Below are 26,450 nucleotides of genomic sequence, written 5' to 3'. Positions count from 1 at the left end.
TAAAGCACAGATGTGCAAAGAGATTTTGAAATCTGTAGAAGACCTTTGTGGTGGCTGGACTGAAGATTTCACAATCCAAGAATACAATTATAGAAACTTCTAGGGAGTTTTTTTGGTTTTTGTCGTTATCTGTATATCCCATTCAACTAATTCTCTTTAAAAAGAAACATTTTTGTATGGGAATTTAAATGTCCATTCTTTAGCCTTTTCTATTAATCAGTCACTTAGCAACAGGTGAAGCTGTGTGGTTGGTGCCGTTGTACAACAACTGTAACATTTGATCTTGACAGTTACAGTGCTGCCTGCCTCATTATTTTGAGTGCACTATGGTAGATCTCAGTCAGTGCCATAGCAAAGTGGGGCCACCGCGCTACATGCCAAATTGAAGGGGCTCCAATAGGCACTGCCCAGCCAGCCAGGACAGAGCCGTGAGTGACTCATTTGTGGGGGTATGGGGCAGGAGCGGCTCCTACTGCTGCATGCACTCCCGGGCAAGCGTGGTGGGGAGAGAGGCATGTGCCCCCCGGATCTGTGCATGGGGCGAGGGTGGGCTGCCGCTGCGGGCTTTTCCCCGGGTGCCAAACTTCATTGCTACGGCACTGATCAGTCAATTTAGTTGATTCTGTCACTCAGACCAGATCCTGGATAGGAGGACTGTTTAGGCATCCACACTTGATCCCTTTCATGAGCCTAGGACCAGAGATATCTAGTCACCCAAAATAAATTAAACATAGCATTAATTTTGTGGGAACAAAGGTTTAGGAGAAATAATGGTAAGTGGGGTTGGCAAGTACAAAGAGGTTTCTCGTATTTAGACATGAGTGGCAAGTAGGAGGTGTGGTTGGGATTGACAGGAAGGTTTGTTTATTTGGGGGTTTGGGCAGGGAAGCAGTGGTTGGGCAGGAAGTTATAATTTTTGGGTTCCTGGGTGTTGGTTGGGAATCCTGTCTGTGGGCTGTTTGTTTGTTGTAAGGCCACTCTAAGCCTTTTGGACACAGCAGGATATAAATGTAAAAAATTACATAATTAAAAGATAAATAAATAAGATTCTTTTTAACCATGGTAGGTCTAGATGGATAGTGGGTGCCTATCTTTCTTATCCTCTGAGCCAAAATGGAATCTAGTAAAATCTGGGAAAGGTCTGGAACTCTTGTCTTTTTCACCAGTAGTCTTGAAAATAAGCTAATGAAACATTGTGTAGGTCACTGATTCTCAACCAAGGTGTCACGGTACCACACAACGTTAATAGTGTTAAGTTTGCAAACATGATTCACAAAATAAACCAGGAATTTCAAATAGAAATCTATAATTGTGGGCTTTCTGAGTTCTTTGTGACAGAAAAGTTGTTGTTATTTTTCTGTAATCAAACAAAAAAGAGTGGAAACTAAGGGCTGACATTTTCCAAAGGGTACCACGAGTCTATGCAATGGTGCCTTCAGTCTAAAAAAGTTGATGGCATAGGCTGTGTGTAGATGAAATGAGAGGCATGTGTGCACAACACTTTAAAGCAGACTAAATGCTTTTGCACCACTTTAATGGTGTCGGTGTTTATATGCCTTGGCAGCGTATTACACATTAATTTCAACCACTGTTGGAAATTTGGTGGCGTAATGCACCTTAAATGACTTATGGTGCAGCAAACTAAAGCTCCTTCGAGGAGTTTTAGTTTGCTGCCCCTACCAGCCGCAGAGTGAAGCACCGGACTCCTTGCAGCTCCACGGCTCTGCAGGAAGCCCTGCGGGCAGCCTGGCAGCAGCCTGGGAAAACAGGCTCTGCCCAAGAAAAGCAGCAAACCTGATCTTTCCCCTGCCCACCTCCTCCAGCCTGCTTGCCTGAGCTGTGTGGGGGACCGGTGCTTCCCTCCATGGCTGCGTTGCCCCCTGGGACCACCCAAGCCATGTACTGGCAGGCAGGTACTGCCTGGGGGCAGGCTGCCGCGGAGGGAAGCACCAGCCCTCCTGCACTCCCTAACCCAGGGGCCGCTCCACCCACCAGCAGCGTACCCCCCCTCCCCACTGCCGAGGAAGGTAAGTCATCAGGGTGTCTGCATGACACAGGGGTTCAAGCAGCCCTAAATTGAAGCGGTGTTTTTTAAAACCCACCACTTCAATTTAGGTCCCCCATTTTGTCTACACACACCCATAGCCTTTTTGGTAGGTTATAACTTTGGGCATTTGTTCCATTTCCAGCTGCAATCTCTCCCTTACACACTGGAGGGCAGCAGGGACTGAGCAGTGAACTCTATGAATCATCTCTGCTGTTGCTTAGATGACAGCTGCAGTGCTTATGTGGAGAAATCAGGAAAAACAAGTGGAAGCAACTGCCTACCTCAGGATTTTGCTGGTAAGGAGCAGAGAGAAATAGGCACTTTCTCCTTTCTGCATCTCCAACTTGTTCTCTTTTATCCTCAGCTTGTGAGGCGAGGAACAATTTGCAAGCTTGCTTAACTGAAAGAGCTTTATTTAACAGGCACTTGAAGTTAAAGGGTTACAATCATTAGAGTTACAATATATATTTACCTGAGATACTATATATATATATATATATATATATATATAGCATCTTACATGATTTTTCTTTCAATCTGATCAGAACTCATTGTATTGTAGAAATTATCCAATCATTTTCTGATATTTATATGTTAAACTATTTTTTAGAAATAACTTGGTTCTGTGCATCAGAAACTCCTTCTGTACAGTTTGAGCAAGGTCCTGCTACTTACACTTGTATTGCAGGACATACTCTACCACCCCATAAGAGATTAAAGTGCTCTCACAAATACCACTACCCTTTCATGCAAGCCTAGAGTTAAGCTATTTCCTTTTATAAACACTAAATACTGGGGATCCCATCCAATTTTGCATCCAATCAACCATTTAAAACAACTATAAGAACATTTTTTCCTAAATAAGTGTAACTAATAAACATGTTGCAAATTTGATAATTTTCCCTCTTCATAGAATCATAGGCTTGAAAGGGATCTTGAGGATCATCTGGTCCAAACTACTGCATGAATGCAGAAATACTACTAAATCATATCTGAACAAAGCTTGAAGTGGACTATTCCACTCCTTTGGTGTTCTGGGTTTTCCATTCACTGTGGAAAAATATGGGAAATGGCAGGTTCCCCTTGCAGGCTGGCAGAGTTCCAGCCTGCAAGGAGCTGCAGGGAGAGGGATGCAAGGGGTGCCGTGTGCATGTGGCCAGGAATACAGCCCTAGGAAGCACGGGAGAACAGCTACCCCAGCTGCCTGCAGGTAAGTCTATGGCAGGGAGATAGAGGCTCCCATGGTGAGGGAGGGAGTAGTGATGGGGTTGGGCCTGGGGGTGCTGCTCAGCCAAGGCGATGCATGGGGCCCAGGGCCAGGGTGGGGAATGGAACAGAGCCACAGGTGGCTTGTCCAGGTGGCAGCAGAGGAAGAAATTGGCACCCTGCCACTGTGTGCACTTCTGAGGAAGAGAGCGCGGGGAGGCATGTGCCCCCCAGATTTGTACTTGAGGTGAGGCCAGATGTGTTTTGCCTACTGAGGCTTTGTGGCTCCCTGCGCGGCTGCAGTTCCCCTGGGAGCCCTGCGCAGGCCATGCCACCATGGCAAGGCACCCCTTGCCCGCCCAGCAGCAGCAGGGGCAGCAACATGGAGTTGTGGCCCCCTGCTGCTGCTGGATGGGCACAAGCTGCCTTGCCATGGTGATATGGCCAGCACAGGACTCCCACAGAGCAGAGCAGGGAGCTCTGAGCCTGCAGCAGGTAGCCTGCATCTGCCTCCATCCCTCCATAATCTCCACTTGGCTCTGTTCTAGCTGTGCTGCTGGGGAGGGGTCATTTTAGGTAAAAAATAAAAGTTGGCACCTATGCAGGGCTTCTTTCCAGCCCTCTTGGTGAAAAGCAAGAATCCCTGTATGCCTCTCAATCTCTGATATCCTGGAGAGCGCTCATTGGCTGGCTGGCTCTCTCTTATCCCCTGAAGCGGGGTAGGGAGTAGGGCAGAGTACTGTGGGATGCTGGAGGACTGAATAACCCCTGTCATACTCTAAAGAACAGTGGTTCTCAAACTTTTTTAAACTCAGAGCACCCCCAATAGACTCAAGGCAACACTTTCTAGACTCAAGACACTCTTTGGAAAATGTCAGCTCTTACTTTTCACCTGATTTTTGTCTACAGAGAAATAATAGAACATTTCTTCCATTGCAAAGAACTCAGAAAGACCATAACAGGTCAGACTGCTTTTAACACTAGGGATTCCTATTTGAAATATCTGAGTTTATCCTCTGAATCCTGTTTGCACACCTAACAGTGTGTGGTATGACATGGCACCCCTGAAAGAATCTCAAGGCACCCCAGGATGCTGCAGTACCCTGGTTGAAATTCACTGCCATAGAATGCATGAATACTACAGGTAGTGACTCAAAGATGTTCCTCATTTTTTGAGGATTATTTTTGAAGCACTTCAACAATTTTTAAGTGCTTTTTTGGTCATGAATAGTTGTATGCTTGCTTTTTGGTGTGCTTCATATGTTATTCATCTATCTATGGCCTGAGTCAGACTGTGAACAAAAATGGTCTCCTTTGTCTCATTGAAATGTTGCACTGTTAAGACTAGTGTGTAGCGTATTCTATTGTATATCATGTACTCTTCTTATATATCAATAATGGTTAATGTGCATTGAATACGGTTGGCTCTGGATTTAGGACCCAGATGTCTTGTTTTGGGGTGGGGGAGGAGGTTCCAACCCTCAGACCAACCATGACCTTTCCATTTGATAATAGGCAAATTTATTGATACACAGTAATAACAGAAAAGCAACAATACAAACAATCAGGCAATTCTATATATCTACCAATCCTGGGGCTGTTATCACGTTTAAGATATATCTGGCCAGGATGCAGGCTTCGCTCTGAAGTCTCTCTTAGGTGTCAGATGTCAACATATCAGAAGCCTGGAGGTAGGATGCTGAGGTCCACCTGTCACCCCTCCATGGGGTGGATGAGTTGGGCTGGTGATGTGTCCTCTGCCCATGGTGGCCTCAGGGACCCTTTCCAGGAGATGGGGACCCCTCTCAGGGACCCTCTCAGGATGGAGGACAGGAAGGAGGATGGGGAGGAGGACACTTTGTTACTCTCTGCTTCTGTATTTTCCTTCCCTCCTGATGACTTTCCATCCATGGCTGTTGCTGATTGGTTTCTCTGTGGTCGTCATACTGTCCATGTCCTGTTTTGTTAGTACGTTCCAAGCTCATCACATGCACACCCTTCCCAAAACAGGAATTTTAGGCCCCCCTCTTTGGCCTTATGAGCTGGTGCCACTCTATTTCATGTTATGGAACAATGTGGTGCATGCCCCCAATTTCTCAGATTATGTGTCCTTGTTTGTAAGCCTGTCTGCTTTTGAAGCCTGAGAAAACTGTGTGAGACCCAGGCTTTTAGAAATCAATTAACCTCTGCTGCCCATCCTGAACCATTTTAATGCATATTATATATATACACATACCTATAAGCCAATTCCCAAAAATCAAACCTTTAAATACCATTTTCAAGCTATCAAATATTGCCTTTAACTCACATGATTATAGGGCACAAACTCATTTGCTTTCATAAAAGTGGAGCTTGGTAGCACAAAATTGGAGAAGAGAAGGTCTGGATGTCAAGGATGTGTAGTACTCAGGTTTCTCACAGAGAAAAGAGGACAGATATATGGAGACTGGCAGAAGAAGTAGGGAGGCTTAGGAAGTTCAGGGCACTGAAATCATTACAACTTGGTCTAGTATCCTTCTCTATGGTTTTCAGGCTGTGACAAGTGGACTCAGCCATTAGGCCCCATTAAGTCCTAGTCCTACGTAGTGTTTGGGTTCGTCTACATGTTCCTTAATGTGCTGTAGTTATGGTGCTTTAAGTTTAGTACCTGTAATAACAGGTACTAATATCTAGTAATAACCTACCTGTAATAACAGGTACCTGTAATAATATTACCTACCTGTAATAACAGGTACTAAACTTAATGTGCCATAATCAGCTGTACTGCTCATTAGAGCAAATGAATGCTTTTTGTGTGGCACTTAAAGTGCCATTGCATAATGGACTGAATTGGCACAATGTTTGCCAGCCGTGCTAATGAGCAGTAGAATTAGTCCAATGAGCATTAACTATCTTATGTAGACACACACTTTGGGTAGTTTTCAGCTTTCAAGTGTCTGACAATCTTTCTTGTGTTGTGTGTTGGTGCAGCTGGGCGATAATCCTGAACCCTCAAGCCAGTGCTGAGTTTGATGCCAGTGCAGTACAGCTTTCACATATCAGGGCTAGCTTTAAAGTAGCTAGGTCAGGTATCAGTAGCAGCATACATGTAGCAGCACGAACTGGAGCATAAGGTGCAGAACCCTGCCAAAAAAATACACGGGGTAAATATACAGATGGCTGTGTTGGTCCCTGAGCTGCCAATACCGATGGTCGTAACAGGGCTGTAGTGTAGACATACCCTTTGCTGAATGACTGTGACTGAGAAACTGTCTAAAACAAGGGTGGCCCGCATCCAGAGTCTGCCCTGCAGAGCCATGTTGTGTGGCTTATGGGGCTCACAAAGGGGCTAAGAATTGGAGGGCTGGGGCAAGCAAGAGCAAGGCTTGTCACCAAAATCTGAGGCAGGAAGCCACCATCACCACTTACCCTGTTGCTCACCCTGTCAATCTGTCTGGATCCAGCCTGTGAGCAACCCCACACTCGAGATCCAGCCCAGGACAGGGGCAGGATAAGTTTGACACCCCTGATCTAGGACTATCAACTTTATCTCACCTAAGTGATTGCAATTGAGGTATACCCTAGACCAGTTGTTCTTGGCCTTTTCTGTACCAGGACCCATTTGTAAACATTGATGGCCAGTCTCGACCCTGTGCCCTTCACTCCTGGAACTCTGCCAGCCTGCAAGGGAAAAGTCACAGTTTCACACATTTTTCTCTTTTAAAGAAGAATCCATTTTTAAAGTTTGTTCACAACCCTTTCATCTATTCTTGCAACCCACTTTTGGTCACAGCCCATGGGTTGAGAAACGCTGCCCTAGATTTCAAGAATCTTTCCTGGGCTGTGTGGAAAACATAATCTTGGCTAAATGCTAGTCTAAGCTTTTGTTTTTAAAACATGGAATACAAAATGAGAGTTAAAAATCAAAACAGCTGACACAGGTCCCTCTATTAGAGACATGTGGCAATAGAGACTGAAGGAAATAGGGATAGTGGCCTGGAAAAGGAAGGGGCAGGGAAAGGGAGGAGAAAGAAGGACATAGAGAAATAGAGATAATTATCCATACTCAACTCCAAATATTTAATATTTTATATATTTAAACTTTTAAGAGATGGGCTCTCCAGTTGACTAAGGAGGACAATCTCAATTGGTTGGATACTGAGGAAGAACACAACATCTGTGACTTGCAGTTTCCTGATCCCCCTTTTCACTAACATTGAGTTTAATGTGAGAGAGTAATTGAGTTCAATATAAACCATTACTGCACTTTACCAAAATCTGTGTGGCAGTACCTTAATTTGCCAAGGAGTATGTGTGTGTATGTGTAAGGATAGAGGGGTGGAACTGCTTAACCCTCTGCTTCTCAATTCCTGGGAGCTGGGTGCTCTGGGGCTGTCGGAGCTTTTGCAGCTGTTAAAGAGAACTTTCACAAGCCACTCATCAATTTACTTCAATGCCAGGGTTTGGTGCATCAGGCTAATTTGGGGGTGAAGGGGCCAGTAGGTTGTGGGGGCTGGGTGCTTGGAGGGGTTGCCCAAGTTGTCTGACTTAGTTTGCAATCTTAATAAGACTTCCCCTTGGGGGGGAGAGGGGAGGGAAGGTGGGAGGGTGCCTAGGCCTCTGCTTCTGGGTCTGCAGGAAGGTGGGTATTCTGGGGACCACCCAAAGTCTCCACCACTTTTAAACAACATTTCCCCCCCCCCCCCCAAGTCATTTATCAATATCATTCCATTTGTGGCAGTTGACCAGGCTTTGGGGCATCCCAGCTGACTTGAGGTGGAGAAGAGGGGTGGCTAGGCAGGCAAAGAGGGTACCCCTGCTTTGGGTTTCCAGTGTGCTAAGTGCTCTGGGAGGCTACCCAAGGTCTCCACATCAATTGCCAGGAATAGAATAAAATTGAGCAATGGCTTAAGGACAAGCGATGTTTAAAAACCATAGAGACTTTTGGAGACGCCCTGGGAATGCAGAAGCAGGGTTACCCTCACTATCCACCTAGCTAACCCACCCCAGCCGAAATCTCCGTGAGATGCCACAAAGCTTGCTCAATTGCCACCAATGGAATTTAACTGATAAGTAGCTTGTTTAAAAGCTGGGGAGACTTTGAGCAGCCTTCTAGAGCACCCAGTAGCCCAGGAACCTAGAAACCCTCTACCTACTTAACCATCCTGCCCCCCTAAAGCCAAAGTGTGGCAGAGATGATGCCATGAAACACAACTTAACCAGCACTGAGACGGAGAGAAAAGCGGCAGCCACAGAATGCCCCTAAAGATCAAAGATGCAGCAGTGGTGATCCCACCTACAGCAGACAAGCTGAGCCACGGCAGGAGCAAAGAGGAAAGCAGCAACAGCAGCCCACCGCTGGGGATCAGGCACACTCCCCAGAACCAGTGTGGGCACATTTTGTGGCTGTGTGCCAACACCGGTTTGTCAGCCGGCCCTTGGAACCGGGGGTAAAAACCCACCACCCCACATTCCGGGAGGACTGGAAGTGAGTCCTCCAGAGAGCCCAGGATGGCATGAGACAGATGAATGCCCTGGCAGGGCCGAGTGGTGGCAATCCCAAAAAGTGGGATGCCCTGCTAAGGCTGGCTCGGAGGAGCCAGGGTACTTACCTCTCTCAAGACCATAGATCCTGGACAATGCTGAGAGAGACTGGGACAGCGGTGAGCCTAGAGAGAGAAAACAAAAAGAAAGGAAATGGGAGCTGTGAGTAGCCCCTGGAGGGGGAAGACAGAGTACCCTGAGGAAATCCCAGGATGAATCCTATAATGAGTTAGGCCAACGTGAGGCCTACAAAAGGACAGCAAACCATCCAGATTGGGACTAAGTTTAGATAAGGGCCAAAGGCTCAGCTGTGGCAGGTTGACTTTTCTTTAGCTTTGGCCAAAGACTAACATCATCACTGGTTGGCGCAAGGCGGGGGTGTAGGGGAGGCGGAGCCCTGAGACAAAGACCTAAGTGAGTGACTGAAAAGAAACCCAGGAGTAGCTGGATTAGTGAACTTCCTCCAAGCAATTATCCATATCAACAAGACATGGCAGGAGAAAACCCCTGTGGCCCCTCTTAGGGAAAACTTGCTGGAGGGCAAGCTGTTAACCCAACAGGAGACAGCTGTGTCCAAGCAGACCGAAAAGGGAAAGCGTTCCAGTGAATGTCATGGCCAATTACATGAAGTCAGCCTGGGATTGCAAGGACTGGATCAGGCATAGGTAATACAAGTTGGGGCAGTAGAGTTCTGGCTATGTACCAGAGTAGCTAGTTGTCATATGCAGGTTGGGGAAGAAGTCAGAGGGTGAGGAGCAATGCATTGTCGGATGCTTGGACGACCAGCCAAAGATTAATTGCAGAAAGTTTGGTGTCCACACATAACACTAAACTGGGAGGAACAGGTGAAAATAATACCTGATTATCCAGGTATACTTGTGAAACATTGTAGGAGGTTTAAACTATTCTAAATTGGCTTGTAAGCTTAGTTGCTTGTGGTTCAAACACCTACATTTAAACAGTTAAGTGTTATGTCTGGCTGTAGTCAAACATCATATAATGCTTTTCACCCTACCCAATTTATAACCTTCATTATCCAACTTTGCTAAACAAAAATTGAAATATATATATATATATATTCTCAAAGCTGCATTAATACTTCCTCTCCAAGCTTCTCAGAACAAAGAACCTGTGTCAGTTACATCCATCTTTTGGATAGTCCAGGCAGCTCCCCACTTGGTATGCTTGCCTTGCTTCATGGGCTGGTTGGAAGTAAGGTTCTGATCTATGGCTTTATCCTCTGCTCATATCACTTTCATTTGCAGTGGATTTATATTAAGGTACATTCTTCAATTGTTTTCTTTAAGGGAATTCTCTCTGTACTTTTCTAGAGTTGAGAACAGAAGCCCCTTACTTTCAGGGAAAATAATAAATACCCAAAATATGTCATTTTTCAAACAATTTTATTAACTACTTGCATTAATTTGGAAAGTCCAAGGAAGCAGGTTATGATTATAACAGCAATAACAGCATGTAAAAGATTAAAGGATTTATCACAATGGGCACATCAACCCATGCTTTAATGTCGTTTTCCTAATACACGTTAAATTTAGTACCTCCAATGTGAGGTACTGAATAAATGCACATTAGGCTGTCATAATGTTCAGTAGTGAAAGTGCATGCTTTTTAAGAGATGCTTAATGCACAGTAGCCTATTATTCTGAGCATTAGTGTATTTGCACTTTTTTTTAATGATGCTTTAATGCACAGTAAAATAGGCTACTGCACATTGAAGCACGTGTAGCTGTGCCCAGTTAAATGCAAATACATATCACACTGTAATCACTTTTACATGTATTCAGTCTTAAAAAGGTGCTTTCAACCTAGTGCAAGTTTGCAAAAAAGAATAAAGAAAAATAAAAATGATATCTACATCAACAAGTTTACTTGGAGAGTAATTTTCTGTCTTTTCTTTCTATTTCTGCAACTATTTACCTCACAGATGTATTGTCAGGATGAAATAGTTGATATCTAATATTTGTACACTACTCTGAAGATGTAACACGTTATGCAAGTGTTGTGATACAGAGACTGGACCCTCCTGACACATATTAGCAGGCTTTACTTGCACTTACGTTAGCAGGCCTTTTTGGAAATTAATTGACTAAAGGTCTTTCCGAGGAGATGATGCTATCTTTCTCATTATATACACAGATGTTTAAGTCCATGGTCAACAAATGAGATATCTCATATTTTTACCTACCAGGTTTAGGACTCATGTTATCAACTCATATTACTTCTGATGGTGAATCTTCAGTAAGTAATCAGTTTTGACTGATTACTTACTGGAAATTGACTGGAAATTCTTGCCCTATGCAAATCACAGCATCACAGAAAATATGTATTGAAGAAGCACAAAAGGTTTTGCACTTGGAAGGGCCAGGGTACCTCAAAGGAATTGCTTATTATCACTCATTTTGATGGGTCACATGGGCATGGCCAAGTTTAATCTCTGGACATTATGCAAACAGAAGCATTTTCCAGACATTTCTTTGCAAAGCAAAAATGTAAAATTTTGTTCAGTTTTTTTCAGAATTGCACTGCAGAATATATGAGAACAGGGAGCTTGCAAGACTTCTCTATAAAATTGTAGCATTTTTTGCAATAATTAAAACAGTACCTTAGACACAACTACAGATTTTGCCTTTCTTTCTTCACTTTTTCTCCTGGGCCATTTTTAAAGCTTTTTTATGACCTAAAGCTTTTAATATACCAGAATCATCAAGACTAATCTTCATCTCACACTTCGGTGAGTTTGACATGTGTTGTTTGATTGGATGCCTGGAAGCCATTATTTCCTTGCCTGATCAGAAACAGGATCCTATTTTGTGGGTGTAGCCTCATCCCTGCAACTGATAGCATTAAGGTTTTTACAGCTTGGTTTGTGTGTGCAATTATTTCCAAAATTGCACCTACAAAAGAAGTTGGGTTAAGCCCCTTTAAAAACCAGGCTATAAAATTATTAGTAATTGAGTTTTTATACTGTGCGTACAAAAGTGTATAACTGATGTCAAATAATTTAATTTAACAAAACAGTTAAATGAGATTATTTTTAAAAAGCAGTTAGTGGCTAATAGAGTATAATCCTATTGTAAAGCATTATTTTTTTCATAATTTCCCATTAATTCTAAATGTTAAAGAGATTTCCATCAAGCCCCAAGTAAATGGCCAAAATTACAGACCACTTCTGCCAAAAATACCTTCCTCCCAATGTTTTCTTTATATTCTTTACGTTACTGCTTTGCATAATAGTTCTCTTTCCCTGTCTTCATCAAACCACCTTCTCAGTCATACTTCATAAGGAAATCACATGACATTGGCTAGAATTTGTCTCTAAAGAAAATCACATTACACTGGGTACTATTAAAATGGGGGGGGGGGGGTACTAAACTATTTACCTTTCCTGTGAGACTTGTTCTTTACCTATACCGAGAATGGGAAATACTGCAATGCCACAGAAAAAATTACCTATTTGTGACTGTAGGTCCTTGAAGGTGATGATCTCAAATGTTTTGATTAGTTCTAAAATCTTTTAGGTGAAAAAGATTGAAACTGACTAATGACACGTCCTGCTGTATTTTACAAACCAGTGGAAATGTCATGCTCTGCAGTGGATGGAGTAAATGTGGAACTAACTCGTTCTAACTTATCACGGTAAAGAGATGGACATTGTTTACAAAGGTGGACTGCAATGTGTTTTCGGAAATAGGTAGAAAGATATTTTCTAAACTTTTCACCAACAAAGGCATAGATCACGGGGTTGATACAACAGTGGATCATGGCAACTGTTTCTGTTACTTGAATTGCAATATCAATCTGAGTGCTTGCCTTAGCATTATCGAGGGAACCTGAAAAAGTCTTCACAAGAAGAGCAATATTGAATGGTGTCCAGAAGAGAAAATAAACAATCACTATGACAAAAATAAGCCTAACTGCTTTGTTTTTTTTTTCATTCCTACATTTCAGTAGTGTCTTTATAATTGCAGTGTAGCAGAAGATCATAACGATCAAAGGAATGAAAAGTCCGACGGTGTTCATCAGTAAAGTCATGAATTGCTTCCACTCCTTCAGTTTATCACTTGGAAGGTTAAGGCTACAGCCCACATTATTATTTCCAGTACCATAAAATGTCATCCCTGGAAGAGCGACTAGTGCAGAAACAATCCAAACAACTACACTTGCAAGGATGCCATAGACAACTGTGCGAGCTTTCAAAGCAAACACTGCATGGACAATTGCTAGGTATCTATCTATTGTCAAAAGTATTATGAAAAAGATTCCACTGTAGAAGCCAAAGGAATAGATCCATGAAAGAATTTTGCACATTGCATCTCCAAATATCCATCTATGTGCTGCCTGGTATGCCCAGAATGGTAGCGAAAATACAAAAAGCAAATCAGAGATGGCCAAATTTAGCAAATAGATATCAGTCATGCTTTTCAGTCTCTTGAATTTTATCAGGATCAGAACAACTAATGCATTGCCTGCAAGGCCAAAAATCAGCACCAGAGAATAAAGTGGTGGCAAAAACCAAGTCCCAAAATTTTTCGCAGAACTGTTTACGAATGGTGTAGGGAAATCTTCATAATCAAATTCTGTTGTCAAACTTGGTTCCGAGGTGCTCATTTTGCAGTGGTCTGAGAAAGAAATAATGAATGGTCATTTATAGGAAATGAGATAGTATCACAGTAAAAGAAGTGAAACACAGTGTTTTGTATAATCATTTGATATGTAAATATCTCTGTGCATGCAGACTTTCATCTGTGCATGCAGAATTTCATCTTAGGAAACAGTATAAAACTGCTGACATAAAACGTAAATGAATGCCACAGGCCACATCAATAAACAATTTGGAAAGTTAATTTGCCAAATGTTCAATCCGTGTGAGCTTCTAAATATACCATTTAGGATAAGTGTCCTTCATCTTTAGTAAACACAAGTGACACAAGTGAAAGCTTTGATGACTAATGAATATAAGGGGTGGCTTGTTTAGAGGTGGCAAACTAGGCAGTGGTTTATCAGAATGAGACAAAAAAAAGAGAAGGCAGAAAAAAACAAGGTTCCCAGCTGAGAAATGTTTGTTAAGCCTTCTAACCACTTTGAGATGTTACTAGCCCTCACCATAGCAATGAACCATGCCGGGGTGAATTTTGGTGAGCTATTGCTTTAGAATATTTCAGAATTCAAAAAACATTCAACAGGTAAACATTATAAAATAAAACTTTTTGTTGTAAATTATTTGCCTAGTTCTAATGTTGTTTCTCAGGTCAATGAACTTCATTTATTTTGATTCAAAAGAAAATAAAGCTGCTCTGATTTTTATTTTCCCTAAGGCCTTTTTGTACCACTTTGGCAACATAAATTGGTCTTATTGTGAATGTAAATGGAATTCACAACCACTCTAGGGACACATTATGCTCACAGAGCAGTGCAAATAAAATTCAGGTCTTCTGTGTGAATGAGATTCAGGTCTATACTCCATTTAACAAAGTTATTTCTTTTAATCTTTCAGCCTCTTATCATTTACATTCAGGCCACTTTAATCTGCTCTGGTTATGCAAAGAGACCTCATTCAGAGCAATATCACGTGACCGCATCATAAATGAGACGCAGGGTTGTTACTTTTTTAAAATTGTTTTTGTTGTTCTTTGATAATCTTTTAGCTCAGCAAATGGCTGACTTACCTATTAACCAGGAGAGTTAATCAGAGAATTTACACAACACTGCACTGAGAGAAAGGTAGTAGGATGAAATGGCAAATTTCTAGTCTCTTGCAATGAAGATCAAATGCTTGCAGCACCTTCCAACAAATTGTCAACACGTCATTCAACAAATAATCTGCAAGAAAAAAACCCTGCAACTATAAAAACGGATATATTAACATTTCCCTGACTGGCATCTAGTTATTCCACACGTATTACAGCATATTATAAATATTTTGTGATAAAAAGATATCTTCAGTGCCCCCTTTTGACTATATCTGTAATTTTGATTGATTGTAATTTTTTCTAATTTTGTAGTTTCATCAGAAGTTAACTTTGGTTAAATGATCCACTTGATTCAAGATTTTGTTACTTTTCTTAACACTGCTTAAACTCTAATGCAGCATTTTCCTAATATCTGAAACAACTGCTGGAAGTTTGATTGGAGTCAATGATTTAATATCATAGAATCACAGAAAAGTAAGTCTGGAAGAGACCTCAGGAGGTTAGCTAATACAACCCCTAGCTCAAGGCAGGATCTTGTCTATCCAAACCACCCATGCAACTGCTTGTCTAAAACCTGTATATGAACAACCCTCTCATACAGCTACAAGTCACATTGCCCCAAACACCCTTGTGTGCTGCGGATTAAGGTACTATCTGTGGCAAGTGTTGTTAAAATACACTCAAGAAATTTCATCAGTAATCACCAGAGCTATTAGTAACTGAGTTGTTTGCAGACTATCTCAGGTTTTGCTAATTGCACAGATATTAGGTATTCAAAGCTGTTCAACAAAATAATTACACCAATATGAAATATTTCAAACTCCAGATTTCTGCATAATTATGCATTATGATTATAGCTTTGAAAGTTTATTATGCATGTCATTATTTGTGCTTTGTAATTGGTCACCTATGGCCTAAATGCCCCTGCTTAACTGTGCTTTGTAATTGGTCACCTATGGCCTAAATGCCCCTGCTTAACTGGATAACTGCAATGTTTATGAATAACAGAGAAAGCTTTTTCCAGTGCAAGCTCTTGTATGCACACACGTACGCAAGTTCTGCAAATGTTTTTGCAAAAAAACAAACAAGTGTTTACAGAAAACAAATGACAAGTATTAAATCTTTTTGCACGTCTCTGCATGGCTGAGCAAAGGGAACACACATCCTTGTAATGTTTTGATTTACTGTAGTATACTTGCAATAGCATACATGTTTTGGGTTTGACAATTGTCATCTCCGCTGCATAGGAGGAGAAAGAGTATGGAAAGCCCTTGGTGATAAAGATTGAAAGTTAAGCATTTAAAAGTTAGGGCGTGACAGAATAAAGGTGGCATTATCTACTCATCTAACCCCTAAGCAGGATTTCAGACGTTACAGAATTCAGAGCTCATTGGTCCTAAGGTAGGCTGGGAAATCCCTGAAAAGTGACTAAAGGAGTGAATAATAGTGAAAATGGGGCAGTACCATTCTTGAGAACCAGCACTGCTCTAGGGAGAAACTACTTTAGAAAATGCTGCTTGTGCAACCTTAATTCAGTCCACTTCTGTATATGCAGTATGGTACAGTCTTTATATTCATGGTCTTGTGCCAGATATACTGTATATACTATAATGTATATACTTTACACACATCAGAGTACAGATGCACCATGTACTGTGCTAAATAGATATTCAATACTTTGTTCTTTTCATTTAATATGTGGTCCTATGCAACTTGCCAGGCCTATTTGTCACCTTAAGGGGCATGGGCCTAGGGCCACCAAGTAACTTAATGGCCTCCCTCAGTTGGGGAGGCTACAGGAGAAGTGAGTACTTTGAACAAATAATAATGAAAACAGGGACTGGAGTGGAGGTCTAAGGTTCATAACAAGAGTGCCAAGGGGGGAAACTGAGCAGAGCACACTGGATAGTGCCCACTGGCCTTCAGATGAGTCCAAGGAGCCAGTAGACACTGCCCAGTGATACTTTGCTTGGACACGGGAATGAATAAGGGCAAAGAAAGTGGCCCCACAGTTTCCAGAGACCCTCCCGGCCAGAGCCTCCTTCCTGGTCAGATACACAGCCAGCTTGGCTAGGGCCAGGAGGAGGTTGACCAGGAGGTGCCAGGACTTGGTGGGGTCATGGATAGGGGGTGCATAAATGAAGAGGTGAGAGGAATAATGCAGCCAGAACCTTGGCAAGAGGTTCTGAAGGAGGCAGTGCAGGGGCTGCAGCCTGGCACAATCCAGGTAGGTGTGCGCCAGAGTCTCCCTCTGCTCACAAAAGGGGCAGGTGTCTGGAGCATCCATGAACCACGCCACATATATTCTCAAGGCAACAGCTCCATAGAGGAGCTGCCAGCTGAAGTAAAAAGCGGCATACACAAGCAGTGATCACCTGTGAAATGTGTGGTTTAAGCAACTTGCTAGGATACTATAGGACATCTGTGTCATCATCAGCACCAGCTCTGTATATAACACATAACCAGAAGAACTCTGGTTATGGTGCTTTCATTCTGAATGTACATTTCATTTCAGGAGACTTCTTGGCTGCTTCTTCTTCTATCTTGCTATACAATCATGTACAAGTATCTTACAGAATTGAGGATTGTTCTGTATACAAGCCTAATCAATCCTTTAAGTCTTATTTGACTTGGGGAGAACCTGAAGGCTGACCCTGACCATCAACCTTCACCTAGCCATAAAGTTCCTAAGCACACTGTTGAGGTGAGTTTCCAGGGTCTCCAAGCCTGAGCTTGCTGTTGAGTGAGTTTGAGAGTCCCCTATGACTAGATTAGTTAATAAGATGGGTTTTAAGGGTACCTTATGCCTGAGTTTGCTAGACATGAATTTCAAGTGACCCCCTCAACTGCACTTACTATGTCCTGTGCCTGAGCTGTTATACACCATTAGTGGTTTTCAGATGGTTTCTTTTCAAGGAGTGTTTGGAATAGAAAAAAAAAAGGTGATACACTCCCAAATACAGGAATGCATCAACATATTGGCTTTTATTTGAGAGTAAGTACTCCTTCACCTCTGTTTATTTTTCTAACCAACAGTAATGAAAAACGAAGTTGTGGAATACTGGTGTTCCTCTCCTCAGTTTCAGTCTGAGGACTGCTGAAAGAAATACAATGTTCAAATGAATCTTTGAGCATCATATGACTGAAATAACTAGTTGGTATATGTTTTGAGAGTCCTTTGTACCCAAGGCATTTCTGTTATAGTCTGTGCATATGCGCTAGACCTTTTAGCTATTGAACTATGTAAGGTCTACCTTTCTGGCTATATGTATATACTTTCATTTCTGGAAAAAATGAGGAAATGTTTTTATATATAAATACACTCCTTGGAAAAATGCAGAGACTTCTATATATTATATGGCCCAAAAGAACATAAGGGGGAACAGATAAGTTCTTTAGTCAATCAAATGAGGAACTTAAGTGAAGGATTTGGTAACTACAAACAAATATAATTTGAGTAGATTGTATTGTTGTCAAGACAAATGCAAATTTTCTGGAAATTTTTCTCAGATGCTAAATTTCACAATGTAAACTTGTGGGCGGACACATGATCTTTTTGTTAAAGCACTGGCTGGGTCTCAGGAGATCTGTGTTTAGTACCTGACACAGTCACAGACTTGCCATAGGACAAGTCACTTGATTTCTTTGCACTTTAATACCATATCTATGTAAACATGCAGGTACTCTAATACAAGCAGAAATATTGGACTTGAGGCAGGAAACTATGCAGGGAAGCCCTATGTCCCACATTGGTAAGACTATCAAACATCCAGTCTACTGGGTCTGGTCTCCAGATGTGGGTAACCTGGCTTGCAGGACTTCTCTCTGGTCAGACAACTCACTTCTAGATCCAATCCTCCAGATTTCTTGCTGTGACTGATGGAGTTGCTGTGCCTCCTGCCTGCTACAGAATTTCCAATTTTTGATTGCCACTTAGCATTCAGATTGATGGTAGGACAACATTAACCACCCCCCAATGCCCTGCTATCTGGCAGCTAGCAGAAAATGCCTTTCAACATTTCTGTGTCTTCTGCTGTGGTTGCTTTTCTTCTCAGGTTGTACTTTATGGTCTGGCGGGCCAGCTGCAGCACTGGAAACATGTGGAGCCACTAGAAGTGTGATGGTGTACAAATCTGGGTGGTAAGCAATGGCAGCTGCCCTCTGTTGACAGAACATTTGCCAGCAGAAGCAGGAAAATACCCAGAAGCCCTAAATCTGGCTGGAAAATGTCACTGTAAGGAAGTGCTCAGCCTGCAGAGGGCTGAGACCCAGTTGCAGGTAGTCAACAGGTAAGAGTCTGCCTGGCTGGAAGCCTGGGGGCCAGATATAACTGATGGCCAGTAAGTAAAAGTGAAGCTACAGAGAGATTTGAGCTCTGGGAACAAAGTCAAAGGGGAGAGCAGGGAGGTGGCTGCGTGAGAAGTAGAGGGTCTGAGTTGTGCTCCCTCTGCTTGTCGTCCCACACTTTCCTCCCCAGGTCTGAAGAAAGGCCACAAGTTTTGGTTTGGTTTGTCATTTGCACATCTACTTATTGTTGTTTCCTGTGGGGATAAAGTTGTCCGAGGTAAAACAAACTGACTGGAAACCTGAAATCAGAGCACACTAGCCTTGATGAAGGAGCTGAGTGAGTGACCTTCTTGCAGTCACTGTTTCAAGACCCTATTTAGGAGAATGATAAGGTCCATCCTTCAGCCTATTTTGTGTTTAAAGACCAAGCACAATTGTGAAAACCTGCAAATCCTTTTCCCCGTCATGTCATTCTTTATGGAGGCAATTTAGAGCATAAGGTATGCAAAGGAAGTCTTAGCAAACGCAGAGCTACAGTAGCAAGGTTCTTTCAGCAAATCTGTATGTTAAAAATACAGACATATATTTTTTCAGGTAGCACAAATGAGAAATATCTTTTCTGCAGTGCTTCTAGGAAATTCACTCCCCTTATGTATTTAACTATGCTTAATCAAGAGAGAGTCTGAGAAGCAAGAAAAACTACATAGGAAATCACAGTTGATATTCTCTGAATTTAAGTCTTAACTATCATTTCTTCTTAAATTTCAGCTCAGAGAAGATGAGTTTCTTTTGCTAGTTAAGCTGGACATTGAAGAGGAGTCTGCTTTTTGATCCTCAGAAACCCAAGGATGAAAAGAACCTGGCTTTGTTTGTAAGGGAAATGGCTGCTTTCTTTGAAAGCATTAAAAAAAACCCAGACCCTTTTAGTCAAGTCCCATAGCCTTATGTACAGTTAATTCTGATTCTGGGAACAGCTATTTCTCTTTTATTTTTCCTCCCTCTCCTCTGTCTACACTCTCCAACTACAAAGTCTGCAAGGTGTTGTCTAGTTCGGTATTGTTTGTGGCTGAAGCTCATAGTGAACAATGTCATGGTTTCAGTTTTCCCCACCCTGACACACACACTCCACATGTACAGTGCAATTCTAATTGGTATTTTTTGTAGTCTCTGACCTGCCTGTGCAAATGTGAGCAGTGGTGTACTTAGGGCAGGGCAACCAGCCTGGTTGCCGACTTGAGGGAGGAGGTGGGGGAAAAAGGCTATGACTGGCAGTGTATCATGTCCCTGGTGCCCAGCTATGTTAACAACTCTGCTGAATGTGAGAGATTAATAGTTTATGCTGAGATCTTGGGGAAGGGAAGTTGTCATTAACTCTTACCCTTGATAACATCATCCCTCCTCCTACCTTAGCCTGCATGTGCACTTTGTAATAATTATAGTGATATACTGCATGCACATTTTTCTTTCATCTTCTATTACAACACTGAATAAGTCCTATAGATTCCCTATCCAGGTGTGGACTCATGTACTGTACTACACCTCCAGGAAGGTCAAGACATTCAGGCCCACAGTCCCAGCAGGCTTGGGGGACAGGGATGACATTAAGCTATATTTATGCCGCTGGGATTTTGAACTGTTTGAGGACCACAGTGTAAGTTAGGCAGTCAAGCAAACTATTTTAAGTTATAGAAGACTTCCTGATGATGTGTATGGCGATAGAGTCACATGTTACAGCCATTCTCTGATAGGTCCCCTCCAAAACTAGTCCCCAGCATATCTTTCATGCCGGAGTAGAAATCTCCCTGGGGCATCTGAGGGTCTTCACAGCTCCAGAGTTTTTAGGACCCATGATTAAAGGTAGAGAGGGCAATTCTTTCTGCAGACCTTAAGAGTGGAAGCAAGTATGTTAAGCCATCTAACATTGACCGCACACATAGGAGATTTTAGCAAAACTTCTACAGAGTCTTTTCTGGTCTGTATTAGTGTATGGAGACAATCGCCATTGACTGCAATGGATGGAGTGGAAAAGCCCCTGCTGAAAGTTTTCCTGGGTGATACCTTGAAGTTCTTCCCCACTTTCATTACTTCAGGCCAAGATAGAAGCAGTTATGCTGCCATACAAGGCATAACAAGGCTCTGCTTACTTCAGCATACTCCTAAGCTACAATGAGAAGCACACAGGTTTGAACAATATTTTTTAGGTTTCTGTGGTTGGATGCTTGATCTACTTTGAGACAAGACTTTTAACCTCTTGTACCTATCATTTGTGGGTATCATCTTTAGCTGTAGAAGTGTCTGAGTGCTGGTAGAACCAGCAGGCATTTCCCAAGTTGAACAGTTAAGGATAACTCAAGCAAGGAGGTGTCAGATGTGCAGCACTGAGTCATAACAGTAGCAGTAGTCATCACTGCTCATTGGTCAATCAACATGGTGTGTTTGATGCTCAGTTGCTTCAAACTCTTAAAGGAGGCTTACTTACCAAAGTTAGTCAGAATGAAGGTTACAAGGCAGCGTCAGAGGATGGGGTCCCTTTGTCAGCAATGAGACTGTCTCTCAGAACTAAAACAAATCACAAAGTTTTCCTTCCATTTCCAGGGTCCAAATACAGAAGTATAAGCCAGTAAAACCAAAAGCTCTTTAATAGGGTGGCAGAGTTCTTTGATTTAAACTCTACTGACCACCCCTGTGGAGCCTGTGCTTCAGGAGTGTTGACATGCCAGGAGCTCCAAAACAGTTCCCAGCTGCTGCTGCTTTAAAAGAAACAGCCAGAGTAGCCAGAGCACATGAGATAGCAGCAGCAACTCAGCCAGGACTGTGCAGGAGTCCTGACATAGGTACAGCTGCTGCACCGACACCCATGTTCCACCATTCCCCTGCTCTCAGAACCCATGCTCCCCCAAACCCATGTGTCCCCTGCCCTCCCTGCTCTCAGAAATGTGCCCGCACCCTTAGAGCCATGCACCAACCTCCTGTTCTCCTGCAGGATTTGCCACAGGTGCCAACTCTTGTTACACCACTGTAAGGGAGTGATACAGTGACAGAAGGAATGACACAGAAGGCTCTGCAGATGGACCCCCTCCAACCACCCAAACCTGGGGACAAAGTAGGGGTTTACTCTTTTCTTATTGCTATTTGGAATATCGAGGAAAAGGAGAAAGCGTGAGGCAAATTATTGAGTGCATGGTATCTGTTCAAAAGGGAGCGAAATAATATCTCTGTACACTCATATTCTCAAGATATAAAACAACCCTTAAGGCAAATCTTCCCCTTTCCAGGATGTAATCTGGATCGTATTGTCCTTTTATAAAGTTAAATCACCCCCTGGACACACCTGTCCTTTTTTCCCTTATGCACAAGCGTTTAGCCCAGCAATCCCTTGAGGACAAACCACATCAGTTCCTAGAAAAATAACCTAGTTGTTTCTGGATCCTGCAGGGGGGAAAAATGGGTTGTGGATTTTCGTTCTATGTGAAAAAAGCTTGGCATAGGTCTCTGTAGATTTCATTGTATCTAAATGTTTCTATTCCCCATCAAAAGCAGAACTAGCTTTTGCAACAATGTACATTTAAGTTTAAAACAACATAAACAAAAGTTCCCATTTTCTCATCTGGAAAATGGAACATGAAATATCAATTCATTCCACACGTAGCAAGATGCCATATGCAACCAAAAGTACAAGAATTCATCAGACACAGAATGTCTTACATGTTTTCAACATATGCAGCAAAACCCAAGATAGAATCCTTGGCATTTCTTAGAGCATCTTCAGTAGAAGGCTATGAAAGCTTTCAGCAAACAATAAGAAATTAAGCCTCTCACAACCATGATGAGGAAGAGAAAGTAAGACAGAAGTGAAGCTACTTACACAAGGTCACAAGTAAGTCTGGGCTTAGGAGGCAAGAGATCTCAACTCTTCTGCATATGAGGCAGATGTTTAGTGATTTTCAAGGTGGGTGCCTGGTGCTGTAAGATCCTTTTAAGGGTTTTGTGGGGTGCTGCACAATATTAGCACTGTTAAGTCTGCCGGCATCTACACAATTCACACAATAAATCCAGAGATTTCAAATAGGGGTCCATAGTGTCAAAAACGTTCTGACCTGTTGTAGTCTTTCTGAGTTCTTTGCTACAGAAGAATTGCTCTATTATTTTTCTGTAGTCACAAAATGAGTGATAGCTAAGACGCCTTAGCTAAGGCCCTGGTCACTGTCTTTTTAATAGTATCACTGTAAGAGAGGTGGGTCTCAACACAAGGTTTATTTGAAAGCAAATATTGATGTGATAGAGCTTTGGGTATTTTATGGAAAATATCTAGGTTGCAAGCCTCAAAGCAATTTTTCCATAGGTTTTTACTGGGTGATGAAATGTGAAAGAAAACTGTTTCAGACTTTACTCCTGTAAATCTCCCACTGACAACCATAGGAGTTGCAAGGTAGGCTCATGAAGTACAGTAAAAGTGAAATCCCTTGAGTCAGACAAGCGATGACAGGTGTCATAAACAAGTCATGCCCCAGTGACCCCTCACAGGTAAAAAGAAAGAGACGGTTGATCTAGGAGGACTTTTTGCAGTTTAGTGCGTTAGGCAGGCAGTAACTTTATAAACCAACAACTCGACCAATTTAAATGAAGAAGGCAGTGTAGATATGCATATAGACCAACTTAATCAGGGGTGTTTAAGTAGAGCTTTAGTGAGCCTGAGCTCACTTCATCAGATTACCTCTGATTTAAATAGTTATACATGCAAATCTATCCTGTCTTCTTTCTGACTTCAGACTAACACAGCTAATTACTTTTCTCAGTTTAAATGAACCATTCTAAGATAAATTCACTTGGTGATGAGTGACCTCATGGTGCAATAAGGAGCTTAGATTTGAATTGACTAGATTAGCTAGGAGGGATTATTTTATCAAACATGCATGCATTCTGAGAAGAAGGTATTTTCAAACCATTGTCTCTCTGAAGCAGTTTCAAAAAGAAAATCCAGAGGTTTGGGTTTTTTTAAACATAAAATGTGTCAGTTTTTAGCAAGGTTTGCTGTTTGCCTGTGTTGTTTTTTTTTGACAGCATTTCTTTCTACCATATTCCTAACTAATCTCAGTCCTCATCTTGTTTCCCTCTTTTCTACTCAAATTGTTCCTACAAGGCTGTATCTCTTATATTGACATTAATGCTATTTTTCATTATTTATTCTGTTTCCAATCAATAAGGCACATAAATAAATGGAAAAAGGTGAGAATACTCACTTATTTGTCAAGCTTCTTATGGTTCACTCTGTCTTCATTTGTGCTACTAAGTAGGTTGACTAAATTCACCAAGTTCAGTCTTCCTGTGTGGAGAGGACTCTGCCTCACCACAGATGTTTTGCAAGCATTATTACAAAAAGCAATTGATGGCAGTTCTTCTTTTCTAAATATAAGCATTCAGTAACAGATTCTAGTTGAGGATTTTAAATAGGGTACCCAAATCTGCATTAGGTCATTTTACAATTATCCCCCTAAACTGAGCTAACTACTATCATATTTGGTCTCTATCAATAGCTAATAATGAGCTTGATTTTTAAAAATCATTTATATTAGAAGTGTTGAAGTCTTGGGGCTTCTCATAAACTGGATCACCTATGAATGCTGGCAGCATCACAGTTAATCCCCATAGCTACAGGAACTACTGTATGGGGCAGCTGTTATGGGGGTTAACATGGCCACTCCCACTTTCTCCTGCCACTGATTTTACTCACCAACAGTGACTAAAAACCCCAAATTCAGAGGTGGGTAAGGCAGGGGTGGGGAGTGGTAGCCACGTTAGCTGCTTGGCTCTGGAGCTGCACAGACACAGAACCTCTGACAACTGTGGTGACAAGCCCTGCAGGCTGAACCTACTCCGTAGAGGTGGGGCTTCCAGCCAACAAGAAGCCCCACAGGCCAGAGAACCCACCTCCATAGCTAAATCCAGCCTGTGACACCCCTCATTTATATGTTTGTATGAAACACAGTATTCAGTATAAAATTTGTGTTTTGGTAACCCAGGGGAACCTAATCAACAAAAGATCCATTTGTTCATGTTCAGCTCTGGCGTTAGACTTCAAGATTAAGGGCTTTGCACTAAGAGAAGCTGAGTCCATATCAAAGGGGACTCTGTGTGTCCATGTCACGTGCCTGGGAAAATATCCGAAGAGATTACCAGAGAAGATATGGAATGGTTCTGGGCACTGAATGGAACAAAGATTTAGGGATATAGAAGCCAGGAGTTTTAAGTGGAGCACTTGGAGGGAAAGGGAGTTACCCAAATCTTAGGCCAGGAGAGGGAGCACTACAGGTGTTCAGTCTGTAACTGCATCTGAGTAAACTAAGCAGAAGGGCAAAGCCCCCAGCCACTTCTTACACCAGGGACCCCAATGTGAGGAGCTGTCAGGAAGGAGTAGGTGGCAATACCTCCGCTGCCCTCCCAGGTAGGAGAGTGGGAACAGCTGCCCCTGGCAACTTTTTCAGACTGTGGTTGCTTCAGTTTCTAAAAGGCAAGGGATTCTTTCCTCATTGGCTCTGCTCCTCCTGGTCCTAGAAGTCAAGATGCAGGGAAGTTTATCAGCATTCATTCTCCCAGGAGAAAATATCCTGGGAGGAACTTTTATCTGGTTGGAGATAGGTTATTTTTCTTCTGGAACCATCATTCTTATTCCAGGAGAAACTCTGCGAGCATTTGTACACTTGTGGTTTCTGCCAGGAGAGCTTTGATTTCCCAATAGAAACATAATGCTGGTATGTAGCCTTATTCTAAAGCAGGAGACCCAGCCAGGGGAAGGCTGCAAGGAACACCCCAGATGCTAGCTGTTAGAAACAAAGGCAGCACCTAGAATTTGCTCCAAGTTAGAAGACAACAGTAAGGTATTTCTGGTTTATTTCTGTGTGTTGTCTCTAAACCTAACAATCTTTTCCCCATGTTTTTCTGTCTTATGTAATAAACCTATTTTGCCTTTTTACTTTACACTGGGCACATCTACTCTTGCAAATGCTGCTGCATGGGTTTATTGTGCTGTAATTTACTCCACAGTAAATCCCCCTGGGTAGGCATCTACACATGCAGGCATTTGGGAGCATATTTGTTGCTCCTGGCATAGTCTGTTCCTGCCCGCTCTGGCTCTGCCAGCCCCCTGCAGCAGCCAGCAGAAGCTGAAGGCTCTGGCCACAGCTGCCTACAGTCAGGGTCCATTTTTAAAAGCCAGCCTTGTGCACTGCTCCCTGGCCACCTGCCTTCCTGGAGTAGCCTGCAGCATGCTGGCACAGCCTTCTGCAACTCTGTTGCTGGAGCCTATGCCCACCTCATGATGGCTGCTCCACCCCCAGGCTCCAGGATTGATGTCCAAAGTCCCAGGCTCATGCTGGCTACCCTGCTCACTGTTCCGTGCCACTGTGGTGACCATCACCTGGCCCTGGTCAGTCTTGGCTCTGGCGGCCCCCTCGCATGATGCAGCCACCTGCCTAGGTTCACTGCCACATCCCAGGGTTCCTGGCACCATGCTGCTGCCACCTGGTCCCCAGCAGAGACAATGATGACATGCACCTGGGCACCACCACCAGTACTGTTGACATTGTCCTGGGTCTCCAGTCCAGTCCCGCTGCCTGTGGGCCCATCTGGCCAGCCAGGACTGGTAGCTGCATGTTGTTCAGCACACCTGGTATGAGAAGCAG

The 26,450-nt window shown here is 42.7% G+C and overlaps 1 protein-coding gene and 1 long non-coding RNA gene across 4 annotated transcripts; both read right to left on the bottom strand.

Moving 5' to 3' along the window:
- Positions 1–4,761: 4,761 nt before the first annotated feature.
- LOC132250888 (uncharacterized) lies at positions 4,762–9,861 on the bottom strand. The gene is made up of 3 exons (XR_009462565.1): positions 8,845–9,861; positions 6,788–6,913; positions 4,762–6,376 (listed from the first exon to the last, which is right to left on the bottom strand). It is a non-coding gene; the product is annotated as an uncharacterized LOC132250888 (long non-coding RNA).
- Positions 9,862–10,162: 301 nt separating this feature from the next.
- Positions 10,163–24,319, bottom strand: LOC102564647 (C-C chemokine receptor type 2). 3 transcript variants are annotated; one of them, XM_019483532.2, is made up of 4 exons: positions 24,012–24,319; positions 21,251–21,330; positions 14,461–14,614; positions 10,163–13,413 (listed from the first exon to the last, which is right to left on the bottom strand). In XM_019483532.2, the coding sequence occupies exon 4, from the start codon at positions 13,400–13,402 to the stop codon at positions 12,356–12,358; it is 1,047 nt and encodes a 348-aa protein (XP_019339077.1). In that variant the 5' UTR covers positions 13,403–13,413; positions 14,461–14,614; positions 21,251–21,330; positions 24,012–24,319; the 3' UTR covers positions 10,163–12,355. The 3 variants fall into 3 exon arrangements, with proteins under 3 accessions (XP_019339077.1, XP_019339081.1, XP_019339079.1); XM_019483536.2 differs by having other exon boundaries at positions 14,461–14,576; XM_019483534.2 differs by lacking the exon at positions 21,251–21,330.
- Between the last annotated feature and the right edge of the window lie 2,131 nt (positions 24,320–26,450).

Source organism: Alligator mississippiensis, chromosome 5, assembly GCF_030867095.1.
Source record: "Alligator mississippiensis isolate rAllMis1 chromosome 5, rAllMis1, whole genome shotgun sequence".
NCBI classification, from domain to species: domain Eukaryota; kingdom Metazoa; phylum Chordata; order Crocodylia; family Alligatoridae; genus Alligator; species Alligator mississippiensis.
This window is presented reverse-complemented; position numbering and strand designations above follow the sequence as displayed.

What these genes read in the sequence shown, in the direction of transcription:
- LOC102564647 (XM_019483532.2), bottom strand. Translation starts at nt 13,402, where the DNA reads ATGAGCACCTCGGAACCAAGTTTGACAACAGAATTTGATTATGAAGAT.